Raw genomic sequence first — 27,364 nt, 5'->3', positions numbered from 1 at the left:
ATGAATTTTAAAGAAAGATTTCATTTTCAAGGTAGAAAAATTACAATTTTGTAAAGTGCTTTAAAAATTATAAAGTGCCATCATTATTAATAAACTTATTTTTACTATTATAAATAAATGAGTATTATGTCATTTACCGAGATTTAGGGAGAGGAATCAATATCTTTTTAAATGATGAAGACTGTATATGTCTGTGTGTGTTACTGACTGAATTGGTGAACTGGAGTTAAATTTTTTTATTGGATACTTCAAAACATTTATGACTACTTCACTTTTCTGGTCTAGATTCAAACGCTGGAGGCAGATGTGCAAAACTTAAAGCAGGTACTTTCATCAATATTTCCATTAGGCCGTATGAATTACAGCTTGACAAAATTTTGTGGGATAGATTTAGTATGTTCATATATATGCATTGTGTGTGTGTGGACATATGTGCATGTTCTTGATTGTGATCCTGCTAACATGTCTTTATATTATATATGCAGACATTTCCTCCAAAACAAACACGACTACTCATCACCACACCCCACCACACACATTGTCACTAGAACTTAGGCAAAAGGGCATTTATTTGCTTAATTACTGCTAACATATTTCTCTTTGCATCACAGCTGCTGACTACAAATGAGTGCCAAAGTAACCCTTGCCAGAATGGTGGAACATGCGTCGATTCATACAATGGTTTTATTTGCCAGTGTCCTCCTAATTGGAAGGTTAGCAACTTTTTGCCACAGGAGAGACAAAGTGCTGTTTGTAGACTATTGCCATATCTGGATTTTGATGTATTCATACAGGTCATATCTCTCAAGCCAATAGTAGGCATTTACAAAGCATGTCAGATTCAAGATGATGAAGCACTTTTATTTTTGATGACCTTTTTCTTCTGTTTGTATTTTGTGTGTGTGGTCATGCGTATGCGCATGCAGAGGGACAGAGAAAGAGAAGATTGTGGGTGTCTGATTCTGAGTTGGTAAAGAGGTTTGTTTTGATGATGTCCTCCTCCTGTTTTTAGCATACGTGTGTGTGTGTGCATGTGTATATGGCTACAGGGAGAGAAAAAAAAAGAGAGAAAGAGATAATCAGATATCTGGACATCATTTTGGTGGGAAAGGAGGGTGTCATAGCAGTCTTTCCAGTCATCAGAACACACCTTTTTACCAACTCAGAATCAGACACCCATGATTCTTTCTCTATCCCATTTTGAATGTGCCACTGTTTCAGACCTTTCTTATGTTACTCTCTAAAATTCCTGCCTTTTCCTCCAAAATAATGTGGTCTGTTTAGCAGCACAACAAATATACATGATTGTCACTATTACACCAGGGGTCAGGCTTTTCTTGTTTGATATAGCTGTCGTTTCTGGCTTGGCACAGAATTGTTGCTAATATAATGTACTTATGAATAATAATAATTGAAATTATTCACACATTAGTTCTTTACTGGCAAGTTAAGTTAAAATTTTAATTCAAGAACTTGTCCATGTTGTAGGGTGTGACTTGTTCAGCCGATGTCAACGAATGTGGCGAGTATGCTGGCACAGACAGAGGTTCCAGTCAACATGGGGCCACCTGTGTTAACTTGCCTGGATCCTTTAGGTATATATGATCTGCACGTAAACTGACCTGTACATCAGCTACACTGAGGCACAGAAAGTTTAGTTGTAGGTTTTTCTTTCTGCAGATGTGCAAGCACAAGTTGAACAGGTAGTGTGACTATTATTAATAGTGGTTAGAGCCATAGACTGCATAGTAGAAGGTTGCAGGTTTGTGGCCTGCTCATATCTGTGGCTGGAAAACTTCTTCTGTCCATTCAGTAGCTGCTCTGCAGGAATGGGTACCAGATTTATCAGGGGAGGTAACGACACCCTGGAGAGGATTGGACTTCACTTGGTACATGTTGTACCATGCTTACTTTACCGGCTATGGGACCCTTTACCTTTTAATTACTATAGCTATATTATCAGGTTTAAGGTCAGTTGTTATCTGTGTTTTTATGTTAATATAGATATAGATCAGGACTGGCCATATCAGTGCAGTATATTAACTTCTTTAGGGTTCTGATATATTCAGTATTAGATATTAATGATGGATATTGCCCAGAAACGTCAAGATACATGGAAACTACAATCTGACATAATTGTGCCTAGTATGCATGGATCCTGTGTCAGGCCACATTAGGACTAACAAGTCTGAAGCACAGTGTCGAGTAACAGCTTTGTTATTACACTGTACAGGTGTGACTGTGCTCCCAACTGGTATGGCATTCTGTGCTCTTCATCTGTTGATGACTGCGCCAGTGCATCCCATCAAGCCTTGTGTGGACATGGTACTTGTATCAATGAAGCTAACACCCATGTAGGCCAGGTAAAAAGGTTCCATTCATTATTATTCTCTTTACTTCGAAATCACAAGCATGGAATTGTCATGGTTACAGTACACTATTTTTCCTTCATAAAACCTTTATCTGATTTAGTTTTAAAATTTGGGTCCACATATTTTGTGCCTAACAAATAATTAAAATGTTTGCATATCAAATCTTTCTTTAATGCAGCAGTCATGCACTTGCAGATGAAGTTAGAGGCCAAGCTTCTACTGTACAGTGGGAAAGAATGGTTCAGCCTAGGGTAGGGAGGTGAGGGTACATGATGGGAACAATTAGTGAAGCATGACCATGAAGGTAGTTGGCATGCATTTGCTAATCACCTTTCCCTGGTTCAGGCCATTCTATCCTTTTGCCATAAAGCAAAAATTATGCCTTTAAATCTAAAAAGTAAGTATGCACATTCACATAAACTTCAAGTATTGAAAAGAATTTAGAAGAAAATCTGTTTCCTTCACCTGGTAGCCTAGGTACCGGTGTATCTGTGATAATGGATGGACGCATAATCCCAACTCATCAGACCCAGCTTGCAACACCGATGTCAATGAGTGCCTAGCCTCACAATCACCTTGCTCTACAGATCCACAAGTTCAGTGTATAAATGTGCCAGGAACATTTTACTGTGGACCTTGTCCTGCAGGTGAGGAGATAGTTAACTTGAAATCATGGAATGTTTGTGGGCCAGTATTTAGTGGAATGGAAGCTAATCAGTTTGTTGAAGATGTCCTGAATTTTGTGGGAAGAAAAGAATAGTTGGAGGTCTAATACTGGCCATCACTGTTTATGGCCTCAACTTATTTCTTGCCCTTAATGCTTCCATGACAAAGGACTTGACACACTTCTTGGGGCATATATCTATCGCCTGTGCCACAACAGTTGGTCTGGTTAAACAGATCACACTTTAAAAAAGAATAAGGAAATACTGGGAAAGGAAAGGAAGTGAAAGTAGATGATTCAAGAATAAATTTTGCTTTGGAAGAATCTTAAAGCTGCCTTCTGATTCTTATTTGGAAACTTTAGGGTTATTTCTGCTTTATATTATAGCAGGATGATAGTATAGTAGGGTATATTTACAATGTAAATTTTGTTTTTTTGTGATAGTGTTCATTGCTAAAAAAATTACATACTTTGTATATTTATCAATTATATTTCCTTGGCAGCACTCTAACTAAAACTACATAAAGCATCAGGGCTTATTAAATATTCCAACCAATTATGGTTTTAAAGGTGCTTGACTTGTGCTTCTCCCTGTGTTTGCAGGTTTTAATGGCAATGGCTTCACATGTCAGGACATAAATGAATGTGAGATCAACAATGGTGGCTGCTCCATCTCCCCACGAGTTGAATGCATTAACACTCGTGGATCTCGGGCATGTGGTCCTTGCCCAGCAGGTCAGTATCACCAGAAGTGAAAACAAAAACATACTTTTCTTTAATAAAAATCTGTCACACATATTATATATATATACACACACATTATACATAGACACACATACAGATATACAGATGTGTGTCTGTGCTGTTGTAAAATTACATTTGTGACCATTTTGGCCTGTTGTTTATCCACTGATTTGCCATTCGCATGTACCTTTCCATATATGTATACATTGATATATCTATATTTATAATTATTTCTCCGCCCTGTCAGGCTGAAGATGCCGATGCCAAAATTTTTGTTAAATTCACTGTATTCAATCATCAACTTTGTTATCTGTGATCAATAACAGGATACCAGGGCAATGGTGTGACCTGCACCTGGGTGGGGTTGTGTTCAAACAACAATGGAGGGTGCCATCCCAGTGCCACATGCTCTGAAAATTCAGGTAGCACAAAGATATGTGATAATAAATGTTAACACACTCAAGTTTATTTTGAAACTTTCATCTTTATCACTTATTGCCTTACAAAATGAAGTTCATGAGCTACCAAGGAAAAGTCTTTCTAAAGAAAAACCAGTGTGGGAGAAAAACAGGAGGACAATAATAAAAGGATTTGAACTTTCTTATTCTTTAGAACTGTTAACATTTTTTGCAAATGTTTTTGATTGATGTTATAAACTTAAACTCTTCTTATAAAATTTACACCCGTGAAGGTGAACATCTTCATAGCAACAGAACATTTGCACGGATACATCTGTACTGAATGAGTTACAGGCAAAGTGGCACACTGTTAATGCATTCTGCAATGCAAAATGTAAATCAAAAGCAATATAATGCTAAATATTTTCGTTTTTATTTTCACCATTATTAACTAAAGTGCTTTCCATTCCTCCTTTGTTTAGTGTTATTTGTTTTGGTCTCTTGTAGCTACTGTAAGTGGTGTGATATGTACTTGCCCACCTGGTTACTCTGGAAACGGTGTTGGTTCAAATGGATGTGTCACAGATTCCTCGGGAACCTTGTGTAGTAACAATCCCTGTCAGCATGGAAGCTGCATGGTGAGAGATTTGTTTCTTGCTTCTGACATTTGTCAGACATTTGTAAGAATTTTATAGAGGAAGATGCCAGCATCATGTGGGGCTTATATATTTATATGAGTGCAGCTTTCTGTTGCTGACTTGTGCCAATTTATTCTTTGCTGGTGAATGTTTTGTTTACATTCATGTATAAATATTTAGGAGGTAACTTAAGTTCAAAATTACATTTTAAATAGCTTAGTTTGTGTCATTAAAAAAGTTAAAAGTATTCTGTAGCATTTTGGCTATTGGAAATACTGTTAGATATTACATTTGTGTCAAGGCTAGCGTTTCTACGATGGTGGTCAATCTCCCTAGCTGCCTTTTGCTCCCCAGCCCACTGTGGAACTCGTTAAAATGGTTGGGGGAAGTGGGCCAAGAAAGCTGCTCATGAAACACCACATGTACATGTATCAAACTGGCAAATTAGGGCATCTTCAGCCTTGGACCCCAGTTCTCTTGTCACTTGGCTGTCTAATCCCAATTAGAATTCAGTTACCAAATATGAAACAATAACTGTTTAATTTTGCAAGGTAATAAACCGGAGAACATCACATTTTTCCCCTGCATTTGGAAAGAAGTCAAGACTTCATTTCAGTGACATTATAAACAAATGCTTATTGACATATGTTTGAAGCTTTTTCATTGTCTGTTAATGCCAGTAGTTACAATTTATGTCAAACTGTATTTATTTCCCCATGCTCATAGGCTAAACAACAACAACCAAACTAGAAAAACCACCACATTTTGTCCAAACTAATAACAGATTTTTTTTATTAGCCTATCACTGATTTAGTGTTTCATGTCATGTTTTATTTGGGCAAGCCTTTAAATGTTGTAATTTTAAAAGTACTTTTCTGTGTGTATGTGTGTGTGCGCATGCATTTGTGGAAAAAAAAGTCAAAGAATGTTTGCTGCCCATAAAAATTCTGTTACAAAAGTTCACTGATACAAGAGATAAAAGGATAATGGTTGGGGTGGCTCTGTTTGTCTCCATATTTTGAAGGTAATATCTGATGTTGATTAAAACTACACAGGTGTCTGGGAGCACCTATGTTTGCAGTTGTAACCCAGGTTACACTGGTCGAAACTGTGACAGTGACTTTAATGAGTGCAGCAGTAACCCTTGCCTAAATGGGGGAACATGCATTAATAGCATTGGAAGTTTTCGGTGCCAATGTTCATCAAACTACAATGGCAACCTTTGTCAAAGTGCACAGCAGAGTAAGTAAAAAGTATATATTGTTATTTTTGCTAAATGTCAAATTCATTCAATGATTTGCATAAAAGCTGAACATTTTTATCATTTTAAAATTTAAACAAAGCATTTTTGACAATGGTCATCTTCATCAGAATGACTTGAGAGTACTTTTTTTACTTTCAGTACGCTAGATAAAAGCACAATTTTCATAGATGGATGGCATTGTCAGCATAAATGAATTGGACTGCTAAACATTTTCTTTTTCTACTGCAGGTTGTGGTGGCTACCTAAATGGGTTTAGTGGGTCTTTCAGCTATCCCCCTATAACAGGAACCAATTACTCACATAGTGTCAGCTGTGCATGGCAGATCACAACTTCGGCAAATAAGGTAAGGACTTGAATGTCTCCATCCACCATTTTCTTTGCAAAAATGATGATAATACTTCAACTGATAATCATAATCATGTTAGATGATGTTTGATACCTGCCTTAAAAAGGTGTGCTCACACACTGAGTCCACTTGGTTCTGGAGAAAGGTGCTATATAAATTTTATGATTATTGTTAGTAGAATTAGTAAGTAGTACAATATTTGTCTATTCATCAGCAATATCCTTGCTTCTGATGCTTATGTGGGTGTTCACTTTCACCACCTTATTCAGTTTACAGTGTTACTAATTACTATGTTAGTTACAGTAACCTAGTAAATCTGTCTCCAGATTTGTTTTAACTACCCAGTCGTTCTGTGCTCCTCTGCAATTTCAGATACTCATGATAACCTTCAGAAGGTTCTCTCTTGAGTTTCACCCAGAATGCAACTTTGATTTCCTGCAAATACATGATGGTCCCACTGCTTCTGCACACACGATAGGCACATACTGTGGTAACAGTCTGCCCAATGGAGGCAGCATCAACAGCACTCATAATCAATTATACTTCTGGTTCAAATCTGATGCATCAGTTGCAAGTGATGGCTTTGACATATTATGGACATCAGCGGATCCAGGTGGGTTTAATGAAAGCAGTCTGTTTCCTTAGACATTTTATTCACATCTTCCCATCTTCAGCAAACAAATCCTTTTACTCTAGACATTGTAATTAATAATAACTATTATTTATTTTGGAAAGTGCACAAATCAAGTGAAATTCTCACTGCTAACAATTCAAATTGCATAAAATAGGACAATAAGAGTACAGCACAATAGAGATTTTTTAAAAAAACAGCTACACTCTGAAGTAGCAAATATTGACAGACAAAAATAATAACTATCAAAAAGGCATAAATCTGATTCAACAGACAAAATTCTAGGCAAACTTTAAACACAAAGCCATCACCATTCACACTAGTATTCATAACAATGTAACAGTGAAAATACTTTGCTGTGTACTTCTTTACTGTCTTTTTTCTTATTGGGAAATAATGTTAACAATCTGAAGCATTTCTTGTGTTCCTTGTCAGTGTGTGGAGGACAACTGACAGATGTTTCTTATGGAACCATTAACAGTCCTGGTTATCCTGGAAACTACCCAATCAACCGTGATTGCATCTGGACCATTTCAGCCTCTCCCGGCAATGTGATTTCGATAACATTTGCCTACATGGCTATTGAAGTGCATGCCAACTGTAGTTACGATTATTTGGAGGTATGCCTTACATCATATCTTTGTGTGTTATTACAAGCACAAGAGTACATCCATGATCAGAAATTATAATAGCATCAGTCATAAGTAATACTTAGGTCAGTCATAATTTTAAGTTCTTATCAGATTGTGGACCGCTTGGGTAAATTTCTTTATATTTCATAACAAAACAGCACAATTTGACATTCTTACTTATTACTCTTTTTAATTAAGAAGGCAGTTAGACTTTTATTTAGTTTAGTTTATCTGTTAACAAGCTGTGGTAAGCTGAATAACTTTTTTTTGTAGAGTTCTAATGGCTACACTAAGAAATTCATAGTGTATTAAAGTGAAAAGGGGATTTTTTTTCCTCTGTAACAAACTCCTTGATATCGGACAGTGCATATAATTCCCTTTAAAAATTGTTGCTTAGTACTCATTACTCTATGGAAATATCCATGCCATAATTGATAAAGTGATTATAAATAACTTGCACCTAGACAGTTCCTCTTACTTTATCAGTGAAAACAGAAGAAAAAGTTCTAACTGGGATTCATATTGTAACAGATTCGCTCTGGTCTGACAGCATCATCTCCACTGGTTGTACGACACTGCAACACAACTTCTCCTCCCCCAGTCACCACTTCAGGGCCTTTTGCTTACATCCATTTCCACTCAGATTCATCTCTCAGTGACCGTGGATTTCTTCTTACTTATGCTGCAACACAAGGTTGACTGCTCATTAGATTATTTATGTGTATTCCTGAGTATTTAAACCAGTCTCATTTTTAAACCATTAATGTTTGCCCTGATTCTTCAACATATATCTTTCACTAAAGTTGAGAAAAGATGTGTCTAGTTTTATCACACAGAGCAAACTGCTCATGCAAGACAAGCCCATAGACCCCTGAACGTGTCCTGCAACTATATCCACAATACAAGCAGGTATGGACAAAGCTGTGGCCTTGGGAGCCATGCTAGTGGAGAGCAAACAGCCCTGTTCATAATCACAGAGAAGCAAGGAATATGTGTATAAATCAAAACAAAGTTATGATTTTATGAAGCAGAAAAATCTTATTTAGGATGACAAAGTGTTATTCAAGAGTTAACCATAGGAGCTATGAAGAGTCAAATTATATTAGAAAATAAATATGAAAAAATGGAAATAAATCAAGAGTGGTACATGGCCAGTTGAAAAAAAAAAACAGTCTGCATTTACCTATATATTTATTTCTATGTTGAAATAGTGGCCATAGATCTGACAGTAGACATCATGTGTAGATACATGTGTGTATGACTGAGAAGATAATCTTTACCAGCCAGCGATTCTATGTATATTCTAAATATTTGACAGTTTTCCTTTTTTTAACAACATGTAAATCTGTTCAGCTGGTGCAGGCTGTGGTGGTGTACTGACTGGTTCCAGGGGCGTAATTACATCCCCAAACTTTCCAGAACCCTATAACCACAATGCAATGTGTGTGTGGACAATTTCTGTCAATTCATCTGACATCATTATTTTGCATTTTGCACACTTCGACTTGGAAACTTCCTCAAGTTGCCAGTATGATTACTTGGAGGTATGTGTTGTTGTAATAATAATTACTCTGAGAATGATTATGACATAACTGTGCTTAGTTTTTACAAGTCACATTAAGGTGGGGAAAACCAACATTACCTTTGCATCCTCCGTCAGCAATCTGGGATTCATTGTCACAGCAGACATGACTCTTGCTAAACAAGTTACAGCTGTCTGTCAATTATGAACTACGCAAGATCAGCGCCATCGGTCACATTCTGTCTGTACGCTATCAACACTTGTCTGTGCACTTGTTCTATCCAGACTTGATTATTGCAACTCCTTGCTTGCTGACTGTCCTGCATACCCTCTTCACAGACTCCAGAAAGTACAGAACTCTGCTGCATGTCTAGTGCTTATAGCTAGGAAAATGGACCACACCACACCTCTCCTTTGTTTTCTGCACTGGCTACCGATCTGTTCTGACATCCAGTACAAACTGTTCATGCTATGTTTTAATTTCTTTGCTGGCACCTGCCCTGATTATTTCTCTGAACTGCTCTCCTTTAGATAACAATGTAACAGTGATCGTCTCCTTACTCTTCCTGTCACCACAGCAACAACATAGTTATTGTGCAGCAAAGAAATGGAACTCTCCCTTTCCATATCCGCCACCTACCCACTATTGAATCCTTTAAACGTGCACTGAAAACATACCTCTTCCATAAATATTACTCCTAACAACCTTTCCCTTAATGCTAGTCCTTGTCACATCCTTTTGCAACATCATGTTACTTTCAGCTCTTATTCTTTTTATTTGGTTTCTCTTTGTGTTTTCTGTATTTGATTTTATTCGTCATTAGTACTGTTGTTTATTCCTTTATAGTTCATATGTTATTTGTTTTCCGGTCCCTTGCATGTTGTCCATGTTTTGTTCTTGTCCTTAAGTGCTAAGAGCATATTCCTTAGAGTGTGAGTATGCACTTTACAAATTGTGCATTTTTGATTATTATTTTGTTTTTTTGGTTTTTTTTGTTTAATGTGCTACCCTAATAGCTGCTGTATTTCAGCCTAAATTGTGAGTTTGTGGCACGTTATGGAATTCTTTTGCACACAAAGCACAGGTTTTGAAAAAAATATTTTTACTAAAAATCAAAGAGCAGCTTGAACAATGATGGAAAAAAGTATTTCCATTACAATTTGGTTGATTGAATCATAAAAAGATCATCTGTTTAAAAGTTAAAAGATTTAGAGAGAATTATATTATTTGTTTTTCAGCTTTTTTATTTATTTGTTTTTGTTTTGATGTAAGTAGTTATACTTTTGTGCAGGTACGGGATGGCATAAATGAGAGATCCCCTGTTCTGGGTACCTATTGCAGCAACAGTGTTCCTTCTGATGTCAGAACTACTGGCAATGTGATGTTTGTCAAGTTTGTCACAGACAGCAATTTGCATGGCTCTGGTTTTAGTGCCTGGTGGACAGTTGGTAAGGGCTGTACTGCCTACAAGTTTTAAAGAATCTATGCCATGAATCATCCAGCCTCCTTGTTTCAACAGCCTTATTCTAGTAAAAGCCATCTTTTACTTAACATCAGTGAATAGAATGTCAACCTAATGTCGTTTAAGTTGTTGAAGATGTTTTAAGAAGTCACAGCTGTTTATCTTAAAGTCAAGGTTATTTGTTAAGGTTTCAGATACTAGCTGGCTTGTTTGTACAGTCAAATGCCCAAATCTCTTCCTTTGTTTACTTTTGAAATAATCGAACATTCTTGACTGTTTAAAAGTGCAATATCAGAATAATAAATAATGTACACTTGTACTGAACACTACCACAGCATTATACTCTGAGCACTGATCAAAGTCATGAATAAAAGTACAACAAATGAACAGAGTGACAGATACAGATGATAAAGAACAATATCCAGACTGACATCTGTGACCACAAATTCCAGATGTTTTTTTTTTTATTTGTACAGTTTTCAAATTGAGACATGGTAGCTTACAGTTGGAAGCATCACTATTGCATGTTCTGGGTATTCAGTTGCCATAACCTAAAATTCTTATAAAGTTTATGATTGGTAATATTCAGAAGTCCTTGGATCTGTAGCCAATTGGTGTGGCTTTTCCTGCATTTACGACCTATTTAGGGTCAGCAAAGTCATTTCATTCTTGTCTGAATAGCCATTTATAGCTGGAAAATTAAGGTTATGTTTTATATTCAGCATCTGTTTTGGATGAGTAGTATAGGGTGAGAGAAGATAGGATAAGTATCCAAGTAACCAACAGTTGAACAAAGAAATGAATAAACTGGGTAATCTACCACACTACACACACCTGAGCTCACTTTGTGAAGATAATGCATAGCTGTGGGTTGTTGATACCTTTATTGTGGAGAAGTCCTCAGCCAGGCTACTGGTTGAGATGACAGTTTCTGCTGGCTGTGCTGCAACTAACTATGCTTCTCTCTGCTGATTTTTTCCTTGCTGTGCTTCTCCCTCCCATTGTGTACCTTTTGGAAGAGTTCATGTGCCATGTGTGCCTTGCCATATTGGAAAACAGCACTGGATGTTCTGCTGGGATCTGCCTAGTACCACCCTTCTTCCCACAGTCCCTTCTGTATCCTTTGGACCAGCACAAACTTGCATGCAAATCAGTGTTGCTGACCAACTAATCAGCCTTCAGCTAGCGTGTAAGCCAGCCTCTAGCACAAAATGACCAGCTGAATTGTAATATCAGGTTATTTCTTCCTCCCTCCTTTCTCTTAGTAACCATGCATGCTGCTCATTTCCCAATATGGCACAGCATTCAAGTCTTAATCTTCCATATCTTCTCCTTAGTGTGTTTACTGTAGCATTATGCACAACTTTTACCCATTTCATTGGAGTTTTTTATTTGTTTGTTTCTGTTGTCTTTCCATCTGTAGGTTGTGGGGGAGTCTTTACAGCTTCACAAGGTACCCTTCGGTCTCCAGGCTACCCCAACGGCTACCCACCCAGCAAACATTGTGTATACTTAATCAGTCAGCCATCCAGCTATCGCATTTCTCTCACATTCAGTGCCTTTGATGTGGAGAATGCTGCAGAATCATGTACTGATAATTATGTTGAGGTAAGTAGATCAACAGGTTGTTTTTTTTTTTAACTTGTCTTTCCTGAGAATCTAAAGACTTAATCTTTTCATTTTCCTAAGGATTTTTTTTTTCTCATGAAGCACTTGGATGGATACAATAACACAACTGGAGACACCGGTATCAGTCTTTGTCCCCTATTCTGCAGCAATAGTATCTGATAATAATGGGGTTTTTTTGGTCACCATAAGTTTCCCAAAGAGGCCACAAAAATAAAAAAAATTGCCTTAAAAGAAGATAATTCTTTTTCATTGTTAACATGTGATTATGCAAATGCATTAGGAAATCCCTTTGAATTGAAAGTGTAAACATGTCTTTGAGAAATTTTTCTACTTTAGATTCGAGATGGTGGCTCAGAGACTTCCCCTCTCCTGGGTGAGCAGTACTGTGGCAGTGCTTTGCCTCCAGTTCAAACATCAACAGGAAATCTTATGGTTGTTATCTTCAGAACTGGAAACTCAGTCTCTGGCACTGGATTTCTAGCTACCTATACAGCACACACATCAGGTATGCTAGTGAACCTGCATAATTGTACACACCTTAATTCTTCACCTGGTCTATCTCTTGGCTGTTAGCTCAACATATGTAGAAAGATGTGTCCCTGTACCGTGAAGGAAGAACCAGGCTAACTTTCTTTCCCCAGCTCTTGAGTCTCTTTTTAAAATGACTAACAGTATACTCATTTTCAGATTGTGGAGGAATTCTGACAGGTCCTCGTGGTGAATTCACCAGCCCCGGACACCCCAATATCTACCCTCATGGGGTCAATTGCACCTGGTACATCCGTCCTGCTGAAGGGCTCATCGTGCAGTTGACTTTCTGGACCTTCATGCTGGAGGGTGGCGCCTGTACCTATGACTTTGTGAAAGTCTATGACAGTTTTAATGCTGATAACGGCAGCCTTATAGGAACGTGAGTTCTACATGATAAATAGTGGTAACATGGTGCTTTTGTGTACTTGGCGGTTGTGTGGGTCTAGTATGGGTGGTTGTAGTTTTCTTAGCAGAATCCTGCTTTCGATTAGCTTTGGTTTTTGTTAGGGTTAAAGATAAAATTCATAACGCATAAAAGCTTGTAATCTGTCCACAGGCAAGTCTTTGTCACACTCACCAGCAAAGACATTTATATCCTTCCATTCTTTAAAACTTATAATATTAAGGGTAGAAACCCTTCCTTTGAGGATACCACATTAAATAACTGTTCCTGTGGCAAAAGTAATAATTTCTCATACTTTTGGAAATCAATACACAAAAATGCTGAAACTCGCATCACATATTGCTTAATGTGAAATGACAATCACATCTTCGACTGAGCTATGTTTGGTAGTATGATGCATACTCATGATCACTACTTGAATTATAGGCTACACTGAAATCTCATTTCATTGCTGTCAAGAATGGTCAAGTACTATAAAAATATGATACTGCATGTAATTTTATAAAAGTATAAAATTTTCTAGATGTGTATTTTGGGTATTCTAGGCATTCTTAAATTAGTCAAATTAAACTGCAGTTGACTGCAGTTACAGATGCTAACATCCCTTTCCCCCAGCAGCTGCTGTTATGATCAACATTTGTATGGTCTCATTCCAGGTACTGTGGTTCTTCATTTCCTTCCTTGATTACATCCACTAACAATGCCCTCACTGTCGTGTTCCAGTCAGACAGTAGTGTGGCAATGGAGGGGTTTTCAGCAACCTACATCACGCAGAATGCCACAACAGGTGAAAACACATTTTCATTGTTGGAAGGCAATGTTGGTAATCTTACTGAAATGGAAAATGTAATGCAGTGGTTTTCTGATGAAAGCCACAGATCTAAAGGTTGGTTGCAACTATCTTTGCTTAGGTGCCCTTGCTGAAACGTAAATGCCCATCACTGCTGCAAGTTTTTTTTTAAATTTTATATATATTTTTTCTTTCTTCGCTGACCTCCATTTTATGCCTTTAAGCACTCAAGACATTTTAAGATCTTCGGGTCAGTTTATGTGAAATAACTCATGCTGATAAAGTGAGTACACTTCCTTGCCATGTTATAGTCGTCACAGCCTGCTGATATGTTAAATGATCCAAAAATACATGCATGGAACTGGTGTATGTGTTTTTTTTCCTGCTGCAGCATGTGGAAGAAACATGGCGAGTTCCACCGGTGTCATAACCAGTCCTGACTTCCCCAACAACTACCCACACAATCGAGACTGTGTGTGGGTTATCACTGTTGGTGCTGGGAACCAGATTCAGCTGAACTTCACCACCTTCAATTTGGAGCAACACGCCCGGTGTCAGTATGACTATCTGGAAATCAGGTAAAGAGTTGTCTTTAATTATAAGAATAAATATAATTTACTTTTGACTTCATCTAATAATTTGCAGTGGAAGGTAGAGGAAGAAGATAAAGAATAGTTTATATCTGGTTGTGAAATAGTTAAGAGGTTAACCAAGCAGTCTCCCCCATTGGGCACAGGCTTGTCTCTCAGGATGCACAAATATTTTTGCATAATTTTTAGTCAAAAAGTAACCATATAAGGTACAGCTATAGTTTTTAGTTTTCTATATAGATAAGTCTTGGGAGACATCAACTTTTTTTTCTAAAACAGCTCCAAGTTTGTCTTTTGTCAAAGTTACATATCCAGGAAGCCATGTAAATTTGATGAAAATAAAGCTGTCATAAATTAAGTGGGCAGCTACAGAGAACTTGGTTGTCAGTTTAAATCTAGCTTAGATGTCAAACAAATGCATAAAGAATAACTGACAAGTTCCTCAGCTTTATTAAAAGCATCTCAAGATAAAGTTAAAAACATTTATCACTGAGAGTTGACTTAACACTTCTTAACATTAACCCTGACTCACCATTTTCAAAAGAAAGTGATTAAGGCTAGAAAATCTAAAATAGCAGTTTGGAAACAACCTTCAAAACAATGCCCAGGAAAGTTGCCAGAAAATGTGAATTATTTAATGATATTACTTAATCTAAATATAGAAATGGAGTAAAAATAAATTTTTTACTATCCTCCTCACTGCATGTCTTGTGGATCGATTTCTGTGGTTGCATGTGCTTCCAAAACTGCAGCTACTGTGTGACTTTGGTGAGTTAAAAAAAAGGTGATCCATATATCTGTGGATTATGGCGATGCTAAGGATGTCCTTTAAAAATGTTCCACTGTTTGGATTGTTTCATATATGACATACAACAAAATTTTAGAATTATATTTACATTCTTTGCATTCTGTTAATTTTTAGTTTGCTCATATGTATGAAGAAGGCAAACGGACAGTTCACAATGAGTTATCTTTGCAGGAACGGTGGATTTGAGACATCTCCCTTAATAGGACATTACTGTGGCACCACTGTAGACAACCCCATTATTTCCCACAGTAGTCGATTGTGGCTTCGCTTCCACTCAGATAACTCCATGAGTGCACCTGGGTTTCAGATTGTCTATGATGGCACCGCTTCAGGTTGTGTAAATTCCAGGAATTCCTGACACTTTGTATTTCAAATAGTTCTTTTTTTGGTTTAAATTGTGTACCTTGCAGGCAATGAAGGTGTTGTAAACTGGCAAAGATAAAGGATGCCACAAACTGGAGAAAATTTTTTTCCTTGCTTTCTGTATCTGTTTGTATTTTTGTCTAATTCAAAATTTACTTTATCCAGGAAAAGGATTTATGAATTTGTATAATGAATTTTTTTTTATTTTATAAGAAATTCTTGCAATATTACTTTTAGGCATTGAATTATGTCAAAATGTCATTCACTTTAGCCACATGACTGCACTGTGTTTTAAGATCACAGTGCTTAACCATGAAAGTCCATTTCAATATGGCAGCAATACCAATGCTCTCTCCTTTCCTCCCAGTAGTCATGTACATTTGTCAGCTGTGCTTGATAATACTTTAATTAATGCTATAAACTTCATATTTTTCTTTGTTTTGCTGTATTGTTTGTTACAATGCTGTCATGACTTTCAGGGTGTGGAGGAGACTTGACAACACCCACAGGCAGCTTTGTGTCCCCCAATTATCCTAATCCTTATGACCATAATGCAGAGTGTTACTGGACCATCACTGTAGCCCAAGGCAGCAGTATACTGCTCACATTTGAAGACTTCAGTATGGAGAATCACATCCAGTGCATGTATGACTACGTGGAAGTGAGTGCATGTGTTTTTGTTTTTTTTCAGATCAATTTATCACCGATGCAAAGCTAGTTTATGCTTTTGGGGGAAGTTACTATGGTAAAGATTCTAGAATTGTTGGGAGAAGGACAGCAGAGAGAGAGAATAATCATGGACCTTGTTTAGGACAGCAGATTATAACTGCTACACACACTGTTGGTAGAAGTCAACTTATATGCAAATATTGTAAACTAATAAGATTCTGGGTTGATTGAAAAAAAGAGGCTTTGAAAGAATGTTCACAAAAGGATGTCCAGATCTTAGCATCTGAAGTGTTTGCTGTGGGATTCAAGATTTTGAGCTTCCAAGGGAAAAGAAGTCAGAAAGTTGATGACGTTAATCATGTGAATTTTTTTTTCTTTAATTTTGGCATGCCTAACAAGCATATGCTCCTAGCTTTCATACTTGCTGCAGTTTCAGTACAGTACTAGTGACATGCAATATTGAGGCATGCTTTTTTAAAAGCAGGAATAAATCAGCAACACATTTTGCTTACAAGTTAATCTTAGTGTTAAATTTTATTGGCTTGTTGTGATTGCTATTAATATTAGCAGTTTTGTCTTTAGATTTTTGAATCTGATAAATCTTCAGTGTTCCTTGTCTGCCAACTTAATATTTTATAACTATCATATTTAATAAGGACGTTCATAAAACAAATATTGTCTCGATCAGAATGAAGAGTCTGTCGTTTACAACAAAGTTCTTCATGACTACAGGTACGAGAGAACAATGCATTTGGTCGTCAGCTTGGCAAGTTCTGTGGAACTACTTTGCCAGCCCCTGTTAACTCCACTGCCAATAAACTGTGGATTAAATATCGCACAGACTTTTCAATCAGTGGTAGAGGATTCCGTGCTTTGTATACTTCAGGTTTGTTCTGTCCTTGTAATTTTTTTTTTACCTGTGCTTGTTGATTGGAATGGATAAAAATTTCATAGATGTAACAGTGGAGGGAGAGAGGTTGCGATGTGAATAAGTTGGGGCATAAGATGGATCAGTAAAATCCTCAACAGAATTATGTGATTCATGCCATTAAGGCTGTGTAGGTCACAGAATATGTGACACAATCATGACCAGCTTCTCACAGTGAAAAGATTATGCTGTACCAGGTGATTCACTTGATCTTCCACACAGAGAATTACTTGGAGCAATTAGTCTCAAAGCAGGTCCATTTTTTTTAAAAAACAAAGTTCTTTACCTCTTGTGTTTCATCAAGACTGCACCAACCGGCTGACTGCATTCAGTGGTGCAATTGAAAGTCCTAATTACCCTCAGCCATATCCTCACAACATCAGCTGTACATGGATCATCGACACCACAGAGGGGAATGCTGTCAACATCTCCTTTGCCACCTTTGACCTTGAGAGTGACTCGAACTGTAGATATGACTACCTTGAGGCAAGTGGATTTCTGGTGACAAGTCTTTCAAACCTGTGAAACAGGGCCATATTTAACACAATCACAGGAATATTTCCTATGTTACCTGGGTAAACTGTTCCTTCTTCTTATGGTGTCTTGTTCATTTTAACAGATTCGTGATGGGGGGTCATCGTCCTCAAACCTTCTAGGAAAATATTGTGGAAGTTCAATCCCTTCACCTCTATCATCGTCTGGAGATCAAGTGTGGATCAGACTTGTTACAGACATCAGTGTGAGAGGCAATGGCTTCCATCTTGAGTACATTACACATGGTCTGTATTTCTGAAAATCTTTTGACCGTTTCTGTCATTTTTTAGTGGTTATTGATGGGGTATAATTAGGCAAGTGTAGTAACTGAGGTTCTGATATTAAATGACAATAAAGGTAAGTAGTTGCATAGACAAGAGGCAGTAGGAGGGATGAGCGTGGTTCACCAGGTCTAGAGCACAGCATACAAAAGGCAGAGCCCAACTTTCTCCTGCATCTCTAATATGGTCACATGACTTAATCATTAAAAATGTTAAATATTCAATACTGGAAAATGTGTGGAATGTAAAAATTAAAAGAAAAGTAACACATAGGAATTTTAAAAGCAAGCTTTCTCAAATTTCAAACTACTAATAACCATTGATTTCGGATGGTAGTGTTCTTTTCTTTTAAACATTTTACAAAAATAAGACTTTTAGGTTTGGACATGGCAAACACTGGCAGACGCTACAAGGATATTCTAATATAATCTGTTTTGATGTTTTGTCAGGCTGTGGTGGTTTGCTGACTGGCCCTTCAGGAACCTTCTCCTCTCCAAATTATCCCAATTCCTATGATCATGCACGGGTCTGTGAATGGCTGATTACTGTAGAAACTGGAAAAGCTATAAGTCTCACTTTTACCGATTTTGAAATGGAAACTTCTCACAACTGCCAGTATGATGCTGTGGAGGTAATGCAATATAACACTGTTATCATTATTCCATTTTTTTAAAGAATACTATTTTAAAATTATGTTAAAGCCTAAGTTGGGCTATGAAAATTTAAGGAAATATAGAATATCTCATTATATTAGTAGAAACCACCATGTGTGGACTGCAGATGAAAGCAGCCACCAAAGAATCAAAAAGGATTCACTAATGATTACTAGCTGGATTGTTAAGTGAGATCTCAGGGAAATCTGCTTTTGCTGTTCTTCAAATTCTTTAGGAAAGGCTAGTTAAATCATAATGATTTCTGCTTTTGTCATCCAGTTTCTGTGGGTCATCTCTACACATGGAATTTGTACTTTGCACTGGAAAAATGTTTTTTTCCACCTCAATGCTTCAGGTGTTTGCTGGCTCAGATGACACTGGCATTATGATCGCCCAACTTTGTCAGCATTATACAAATTGGACACAATCTGTGATGTCCACTGGAAACACAATGCTTGTACGCATGCGCACTGACAACAGCTTGAGCGGCAGAGGCTTCAGTGCTACCTTCTCTGCAATAGGTGGAGGTATGAAAAGAAAATGCATATTGTAGGGTAAAGTATTTGAGTACAAAATACTGAAGTACTGTAGACTATTAGAGCTAGAGTTTGTAGATCTTGTAGTGGAACTTATCAAACAATTATCTCTTAATTTTTTTTTTACAGTTTAAGCTTTGTTACTGCACTCATGCTGGATTGGGTACTATGAGTGTGTTGCATCAGAATACCTCTATTACAAGCTTGTTGCCTGGGGCCATGTGCAGTCATGCTAGTTGGATGTTAACCTCCAGTTATGCTAGTGGATGCTGGATGTTAACCTGCAGTCATATTAGTTGCATCCTAATCTCTAGAACTCAGCTAAACTGATAATATTACATCTGGCTGTTGGTCTTAAAAGTGTAGTAGAAGTGGTCTGTTTTAAAAGATTTAGTGACTAAGATCTTAATTGTGTTTGTGTGTCTGTGTGTGCATGTTTGTGTGTGATGCAACAGGTTGCGGTGGTAACTTCACAACTATGAATGGAGTAATAATGTCAAAGAATTATCCCAACAACTACCCACACAGCACAGAGTGTGAATGGCTTATTCAGCTTCCTGATAATCACCCAGTAGTCATCAACTTCACAGACTTCGACGTAGAGGGTGGATACTGTTCCTTTGATTATGTGGCGGTTAGTTCATTTTTAAACTTGTTTTTTTATCATCATGGTTATTGTTTTTCCCACCATCAGCAAGAGTATGTAATAATAATTATAATCACCACATAATTTTTTTCATGTCTCTAAATCTATTTGTGATGAACAATTTAACAAAATTTCTTATTTATCTTTTTACTTTCTTTTAGGAAACAAGTGAAATGCATGTCTTTGGTAACACTTTATAACAAATATGTTAAAAAATCCTTACCTTGAAAAATTGTAAAATCTGCATTCACAGAAAGATAAATACTGTAACTAAAACATTTCACTATTTGTGACCCGTCATCATGAAATGAGTCTCACATTTATGAGTGATTTCCTAGTATATGCCCACAAAGGTGAATAGAGTCAACTTTGTGCCATCAGACACACACTTCAAACCTTTATAACTCACTTTTAGGACCAGAAGAACAATTTGAGCATCAAAGAAAGGTCAAAATCTGTATATTTTAAATTTACAATTTGCAGAATCTCAAATTTTTTACTTAAGACTCATTCTGTGGTGGTGGGTCACATTTGGACATCCTTCTTAAAAAGGAAAATGCATAATTATGATAAATTACATTAAGAAATAAATGCTATAACTGTATTAGATTTTAGCATACTGAGAAATGGCAGTGTTGTGGTGGATAGATCATGGAACTGGTCGTATACCATACACACTGTTAGTTTGAAGTCAGGTCAGTATAGCCAATGGCCCATAACCTGCTTAGTGTTGGCCCCAAGAATTAGCTGAGCAGATGTTTCAGTAAAATGGTTAAGTCTAATTTCTACTTAGAAATTTTATGTAAATCAATCAGCCAATCAATCAATCTTTATTGTCTGTACCAGACATAATTCCAGTACAGAAATTTTTCTTTAGCTTACAAAATAATTCATGCATGTGAACATAACATAATATATAGACACACCCATATAATGACACTTAACACCACGCACACCTATACCCTCTCTATGGTTTACCCTGAGTGCTACTAGAGATCTTGTGATTTGATCTCAGGTGCAGCCTTAAGCCTGCATACTGCTTGGGTCAATATAAATTCCATGTAAAACCAAGAAGTTTAATATCCTGCAACTTTTTCAAGTAAATTATGTTGCCAGACTTTAACTACTTTTCTGCTAAGCATCACTAAAATGCTTTTAATGAAATTTCTATAATACCATTGCTTTTATATAAAAAAAAAAACCCATGATAACTGCTAGACTTATTGCAAATAATGTTTCTTATTATAAGCTGTACGATGGACCAAATGCTGGTTACCCAGAAATGGCCAGGGTCTGTGGTTCTTCTCTGCCCAGCCCCTCTCTGTATCGATCATCAACCAACTCCATGTTTGTGAAAATGCGAACTGACAGTAGTGTATCTGGCAGGGGGTTCAAGGCTAACTTCTCTGCAGGTATGGACTACAGATACAAACCTGTCTTTTAGCAGATTTTGACCACACGTGTTTGCTAACCCTAACCCTGAATTTGTTAATGCCTTTATGGAAACACTGCTATTTATTGTTTTCTGTAATTTGTCAATAATTCTTAAAGTAGCACTTTTATTCATTATTTACATGGATTGAGTACTGCCTGTGGGTTCTGCATCACATCTTAGTTCAGTAAACTGTGAGTTTATGGATTTTATGTAATGATAAAATTTTCTTAAAAACTTCTTTGAAATGCTTGAGTTTGCCTCTTGATCAAAAATTCTCCCTGCCAGCTTGTGTCATCTCTTTTTATTGTGCGACCTTTCTGGAACTTCATAAAATTTCTTTTATCTGTTCTCAATTGTCTCTAACTTCTGTTACTACACTTGTATCTTCCACAGTGACATCTTGTCTTGATTATTTCAACTAGGTACTTGTAGGCCTCCTAAAAGAACAGATCACTCATCACTTGCATAAGGTCTCAGCAAATGCGTTGAAACTTGCTTTTAAATCAAAGCATGAACACATAAACCACTTTCTCTGAACAAGTGCACTAGCTTCCAGTACATCATTGTATTCAGTTTATGATCACTATCCTTTCTTACAATCTTGAGGGCAGTCTTCCTCATGTCTGGCAGCTTCTTTAGTTGCTTACCATCTGGCTTGCTATATTCTGCAGCAGAAAATCTCTTCATGGTCCCAAATGCTAGTCTCAAATTTCTGGGACACATTTGTCCAGTTTTTTGCCATGAGTATCTGGAACTTACTGCCCACTGTGGAGAAATGCACTTTTGCTTTGCAGTTTTGAATCTCCACTAAAAACAAATTTCTTTCATCTGGCTTATTCTTAAATGATCTTCTATTTCCGTGTTGTGCAATGTATACAGTTCTGTGTTCTCACTGTACAATTCTTTCTGTGTGTGTGTATGTGATTGTATTTGTATGCAGGCATGTCATTTTCTGGGTGCATTTGTCACTTGTATTTGTGCATAGTGTATGTTTGTTTGGTGTCAAGGGAGTATCATGATAGCAAAGCACATTTAGTCTAACCAGTAATAGTGTGATATAAAAATTGCTTTTTTATTATTAATTGTGTAAGTGAGGTCTTCCCTCTTTCCTCTACCATGTTCCTACCATTTTCTTTGTGTTAATTAGTTTTTTTTTCCACTTTCTTGTTAGAAATTCTGAAGTAATGATTAAGATTTGGAGACAGCTCTTTTTGGAGGAAAAGATGGGAATGTATTTTTTCAAGGCTTCTGAAATGTAAAATATAAACCAGAAGGGAAATAATACAGTTTTGGAGGAAGTACCATGTATTTTCCATAAGTGCTGCATCTCATGTTCACTCTCAGAGGTAGTTTCAAGAATGGTTTATATAACAATGTAGGTTGTTTGACACTGTTAATATCAAAATGAAGAGTGCACTTTGAAAGTATGTTCCCCTGTTCTGAGAAACTTTTGACAAATGCATGTTGCTGTGGGTTTTGAACATTTGGAATTTATGTTAAAAAGATTAAAAAAATGAGCATTGTGTTGCACTTGATTTAACTGTAAGAGTTAACTAGGTAAGTATTGAAACAGTTCATCAGGTTGATGGGATACATGTTACAGAAGAGCTTCTCTTTAAAAGCATCACACAGTGATTTAACAATTTTTGATTACTTTTTTTTAGCAGTGCTGTCATGGTAATGCAAGTAACATAACAATCTTGGCAATTAACAGGCTGTGGAGTGGTGAAGAACGCCAGCATAGATGGTGTAATTACTTCCCCAAACTACCCAGGCAATTACCCAAATAACGCCAACTGCACCTGGCTCATCACTTCAAGCCACAACAGTGAGTGTGTAGAATGATATCGAGGCAAACAAGAGATACATTACAAGAATGTATAAATAGCCCATGTATGCAATCACTCATGCATGTATGCATTCTTGTACATGTACGTTTGCTATTGTAATAAGATGAACATACACTTACCTTGCATACGCACAATGTATTACACACACAACATAACATTCGACGAGCCCCCACAGGTAATGATGAGGATGAAGAGATTTGTAGGTGAATCAAATCAAAGAGGCACAAGTTCGGAGGAATGTCACCGAGAGAGTTATAATGAAGATGGCAAATGAAAACCGTTGTATTTGTCCGCTCACTCGGCTTTTAGAGAGCAACTGCTTTTCTTATATATTTTCTTATATATGATATCTTTTTTCCAAGTGATGTGGAACAGATGACCCACACAAGACACCATTTGTACACGAAACAATATGAGACCTACCACAACTTATTACAGTCATCATCAGTGTATAACTGTTCTAATGCTAAGGAAAACCCAGCATACAAAATAATCATGACAAAGATGCCCTTGTGTCCCTGGACAGTCACCTCTCAATGTTGCCTTTTGCAGCTGATCGTATCACCCTCACCTTCACTCACATGGATATCATGTCGTTAAACAGTTGTCAGTATGACTATGTGAGAATACTGAATGGGGGCAACATCAATGCTCCTGTGATTGGAACCTATTGTGGCGACGTTGTTCCATCTCCCATCACATCAGATGGTTCCAACTTATTTGTGGTTTTTGCATCAAGCTTGTTCTCACAGGCCACAGGATTCAGGGCTGTGTATACTGTGTCCACTTCAAGTGAGTCAAATAATTCAACATCTTCTCTGCTTAATGCATCAAACTAATCTATTGTGAACTTTAGTTCTTTACTGTTTTATTGCCAAAGCATAAAGAATTTAAGAAGTGGGAAGTACATGTGTGTGTATATATGAATGCATGCGTAATGTTTGGTAAGAAATCTAGAAAGTGCAATGTACATGCAGATCAAAGAAAAGATATGAAAGCAAATATAAAAATTACAACCTTTTTATGGGTTCTTTGATATGGTTTGGGTGCTGAACACAACTAGGCTGTGGAGGTGACTTCACTGCACAGAGTGGAGCTTTTAACAGCCCTGGCTATCCAAACAGCTACCCACCCAACACAGAATGTGTGTGGACTTTCCAAAGCTCTCCAGGAAACCGTGTGGCATTATCTTTCAGGTAAGAACTTACGTCTTTTCTCTACATGCACATATGATATATATATATGCATGTGTATATAGTTTGTGTGTGTGTGGGTGAGAGAGAGAGAGAGAGAGAGAGTGAGAATGAGATGCTGACTGTTAAATTAAAATGATTCTCTGGAAATCAACAAATCAGAAAAAAAGTTTTGTTACCTATTCTGCATAGAATGAATGAATTAATTAATAAGCAAATGAATGAATGAAGACAAGTAGTACAAATTGCGGCCCTATGCTCCACTGGGGGAGAATAGGAAGAAGAAGGAGAAGAAGAAGTACAAATTAAGAAAGCTAGCACAGCATTGACTGTGGATAAAGATACTATTGATTACATCTTTTCTTCTTTGTACTGTACCACATGACTATGTGGGAGATCACCCTCTAGCTGCCTCAAATTCAGCTATCCAAACCTGTTCCAATCAAATGACCACAGAACAGTAAGACATGAATTCAGTTCAGCCCTCCACCTGTCATACTAGTGAGCACTCAACTCCAGTTTTTGCCCAGCTCCATGCAGTTAAGACATCTGTCAGCTACCTCACTTCTGCAGTCTCCTTTAATATACCAATTTGGCTTGTGAAGACCGGTGAAGGCTACATGCTAACATCTTCACAGTACCAACTGCCTGCCATGGCTCAGCAGCACAACGTGGGGCAGGTGTGACGGCCTGTTAGGCTGGCCAAAAGGCAGTTTTCATTAGCGCAGTTAAGGCGGATTCACAGCCTACAATCTGGCTGGATTTAAGGTATGTTAATATGTTTGTTTCACCTGTTGTATTACTAGGTTTGGTGCCAGGGTGGGTTTCCACTCCCTCCACCTGCTAGTCTTCACATAGTCGTGTTATCTGGTACAGTATGAAGAAGAAATACCATTTTTAAGTGGTAAAATTTTTTCGTGTACTCACCAATGACATGACAGTTAGCTCCCTTCCACCTCCCCGCAATGGATTCCAGACTCTGTCCAGGTGAAAAACTGGAGTTGAGTGCTCACTAGTGTGACAGGTGGGGATGGGAGGAGGGGCTGAACTGAATTCATGTCCCACTGTTCTGTGGTTGTTTGATTGGAACAGGTTTGGACATCTGGATTTGAGGTAGCTAGAGGGCGATCTCCACATACTCATGTCATCTGGTAAGCACTCGAAGAAAGAAATGTTACTACTATAAATGGCATTTTGCTGCCTCTGATGTCTGGTTAAATCCTTTCATGATGAGCACTTGAAAAATATGATCTTGTTTCAGCTTATTCAACATTGAAGCCAGTGATTCGTGTAATAATGATTATCTGGAGGCACGGCAAAATGACAACAATGGCTTGTTGCTGGGGAGGTGGTGTGGAACAAACATACCGACTAATGTCACAGCCATGAACAAAGTTTGGGTCAAATTCGTTTCGAATGATCAGATCACAGGCGTAGGATTTATGGGCAATTGGAATGGAGGTAAATATGATTTTGTTTAATGGAAAGATATCATGCTAAAGATTAAACTGTGCTAAATTAAAAAGTAAAAGAAGAAAAGAACAATAGCATTTTTTCGTGTGCAACAGTATTACATAATTTTAGAATATTAGGATATAGTATACATGCAGTTGTGAGATATAAATATCAGATAAGTTTAGAAATACATGTGCTATTTCTTTTTTTTTTTTGAATAATTAGTAGCTGTAATTTGTCGCTAAGTCACTAGAATGTGCATTCTAACCACTGCTAAGGGGATGATTTTTAGATATAACTAGTGCACTGCCAAGTTGAGCTTTTGTCATAGGTTTGTTAAATACAATCAACATTTTGTGTAATATATTTCATCCATGAGCATGTCAGATACATTTTTAAACTCAGTACTCAGCTGGTAAGACCAGCACATTTTGTTTAAAAAAGATAAAAAGCAGAAATCTCTTCTCTTTTTGAGATTTTTCTTATTTGACACTGACTGTAAAGATACAAACATTTTGTTTGTCCCTAATGTTTGTTGCTCAGAATATGGAGGTAACCTCCTCGGGGACTCAGGACAGCTGTCCTCACCCAGGTATCCACAGCAATATCCCAATGATGTCAGCGTTGCCTGGACTATCACTGTTTCCTCTGGCATGCAAGTCCTCATTGCTTTCCTATTCATGCGGATTGAGAATTCCATACAATGCACCTTTGACTATGTGCTGGTGAGATAAAGGCATTCTTACTTGACTTAAACCTTTTTTTTCTCTTGTTACTGTCAGATGTACAGGTCAAATGCTGGTAGAGAGATAATTATATTGTAAGATAAAGACTCCATGATTCTGCAATCTCAGTCTCAAATATCATTTAGGTAGGTAAATGCTGTAAATAAATGCTGTCAGTTCACTTTATACTTCATATTTCAAATAAACATTATCTAAAGACCTTTTCTAAAGCCAATAGTAAGTATGCGTAATCATTCTTTGCCCTTGTGATCCACTGCTTATAGTAATATGTGGTCTAATCTTCAAGGAATAAAATAACAAGGTTTATTCTGTAAGGCACACGCAGCTTTAGAATAATGCACACTGTTTCTTATTCCTAGATTCGAGATGGTGGTCTTTCAGATAGCCCAGAGATAGGGCGATACTGTGGAGCGAATTTACCTGGTCCCATCATTTCAACATCAAATCAGGTTCGCATCGAGTTTGTAACAGACGCAAGTCTCACTTATCAAGGTTTTCTTCTCAATTGGCAAGCTACAAATGAAATGCCAACAGCGCCACCTACTGGTGTTACTCCACCTACAGGTAATGTGCTGATGTTAATGTGTTGTGATGATACATAAATATGTTTATTTACTTTGTGTGTGCATATATGTGTGTTTTTTATGCA

General features: G+C 37.2%; 1 protein-coding gene across 1 annotated transcript in view; it reads left to right on the top strand.

Annotated features, from left to right (window-relative positions):
• LOC112557991 (cubilin-like) overlaps positions 1-27,364 on the top strand; it is a 78,054-nt gene that overhangs the window by 23,303 nt on the left and 27,387 nt on the right. Inside the window, 35 exon segments of the mRNA XM_025228169.1 lie at positions 286-324; positions 612-713; positions 1,489-1,595; positions 2,234-2,363; positions 2,845-3,019; positions 3,640-3,771; positions 4,107-4,202; positions 4,686-4,816; positions 5,872-6,058; positions 6,309-6,424; positions 6,800-7,040; positions 7,494-7,678; positions 8,222-8,384; positions 9,044-9,234; positions 10,505-10,661; positions 12,099-12,283; positions 12,641-12,809; positions 12,992-13,214; positions 13,895-14,025; positions 14,420-14,606; positions 15,598-15,758; positions 16,269-16,450; positions 17,191-17,344; positions 17,691-17,872; positions 18,006-18,165; positions 18,651-18,832; positions 19,210-19,381; positions 19,846-20,024; positions 21,286-21,448; positions 23,186-23,299; positions 23,874-24,113; positions 24,385-24,517; positions 25,776-25,975; positions 26,513-26,694; positions 27,075-27,279. Coding sequence (XP_025083954.1) covers positions 286-324; positions 612-713; positions 1,489-1,595; positions 2,234-2,363; positions 2,845-3,019; positions 3,640-3,771; positions 4,107-4,202; positions 4,686-4,816; positions 5,872-6,058; positions 6,309-6,424; positions 6,800-7,040; positions 7,494-7,678; positions 8,222-8,384; positions 9,044-9,234; positions 10,505-10,661; positions 12,099-12,283; positions 12,641-12,809; positions 12,992-13,214; positions 13,895-14,025; positions 14,420-14,606; positions 15,598-15,758; positions 16,269-16,450; positions 17,191-17,344; positions 17,691-17,872; positions 18,006-18,165; positions 18,651-18,832; positions 19,210-19,381; positions 19,846-20,024; positions 21,286-21,448; positions 23,186-23,299; positions 23,874-24,113; positions 24,385-24,517; positions 25,776-25,975; positions 26,513-26,694; positions 27,075-27,279 — 5,656 coding nt within the window.

The sequence above is a fragment of the Pomacea canaliculata genome, linkage group LG2 (assembly GCF_003073045.1).
Source record: "Pomacea canaliculata isolate SZHN2017 linkage group LG2, ASM307304v1, whole genome shotgun sequence".
Classification (NCBI taxonomy): domain Eukaryota; kingdom Metazoa; phylum Mollusca; class Gastropoda; order Architaenioglossa; family Ampullariidae; genus Pomacea; species Pomacea canaliculata.
The sequence above is the reverse complement of the archived record's forward strand: the minus strand, read 5'-3'. Positions and strand labels throughout refer to the sequence as shown.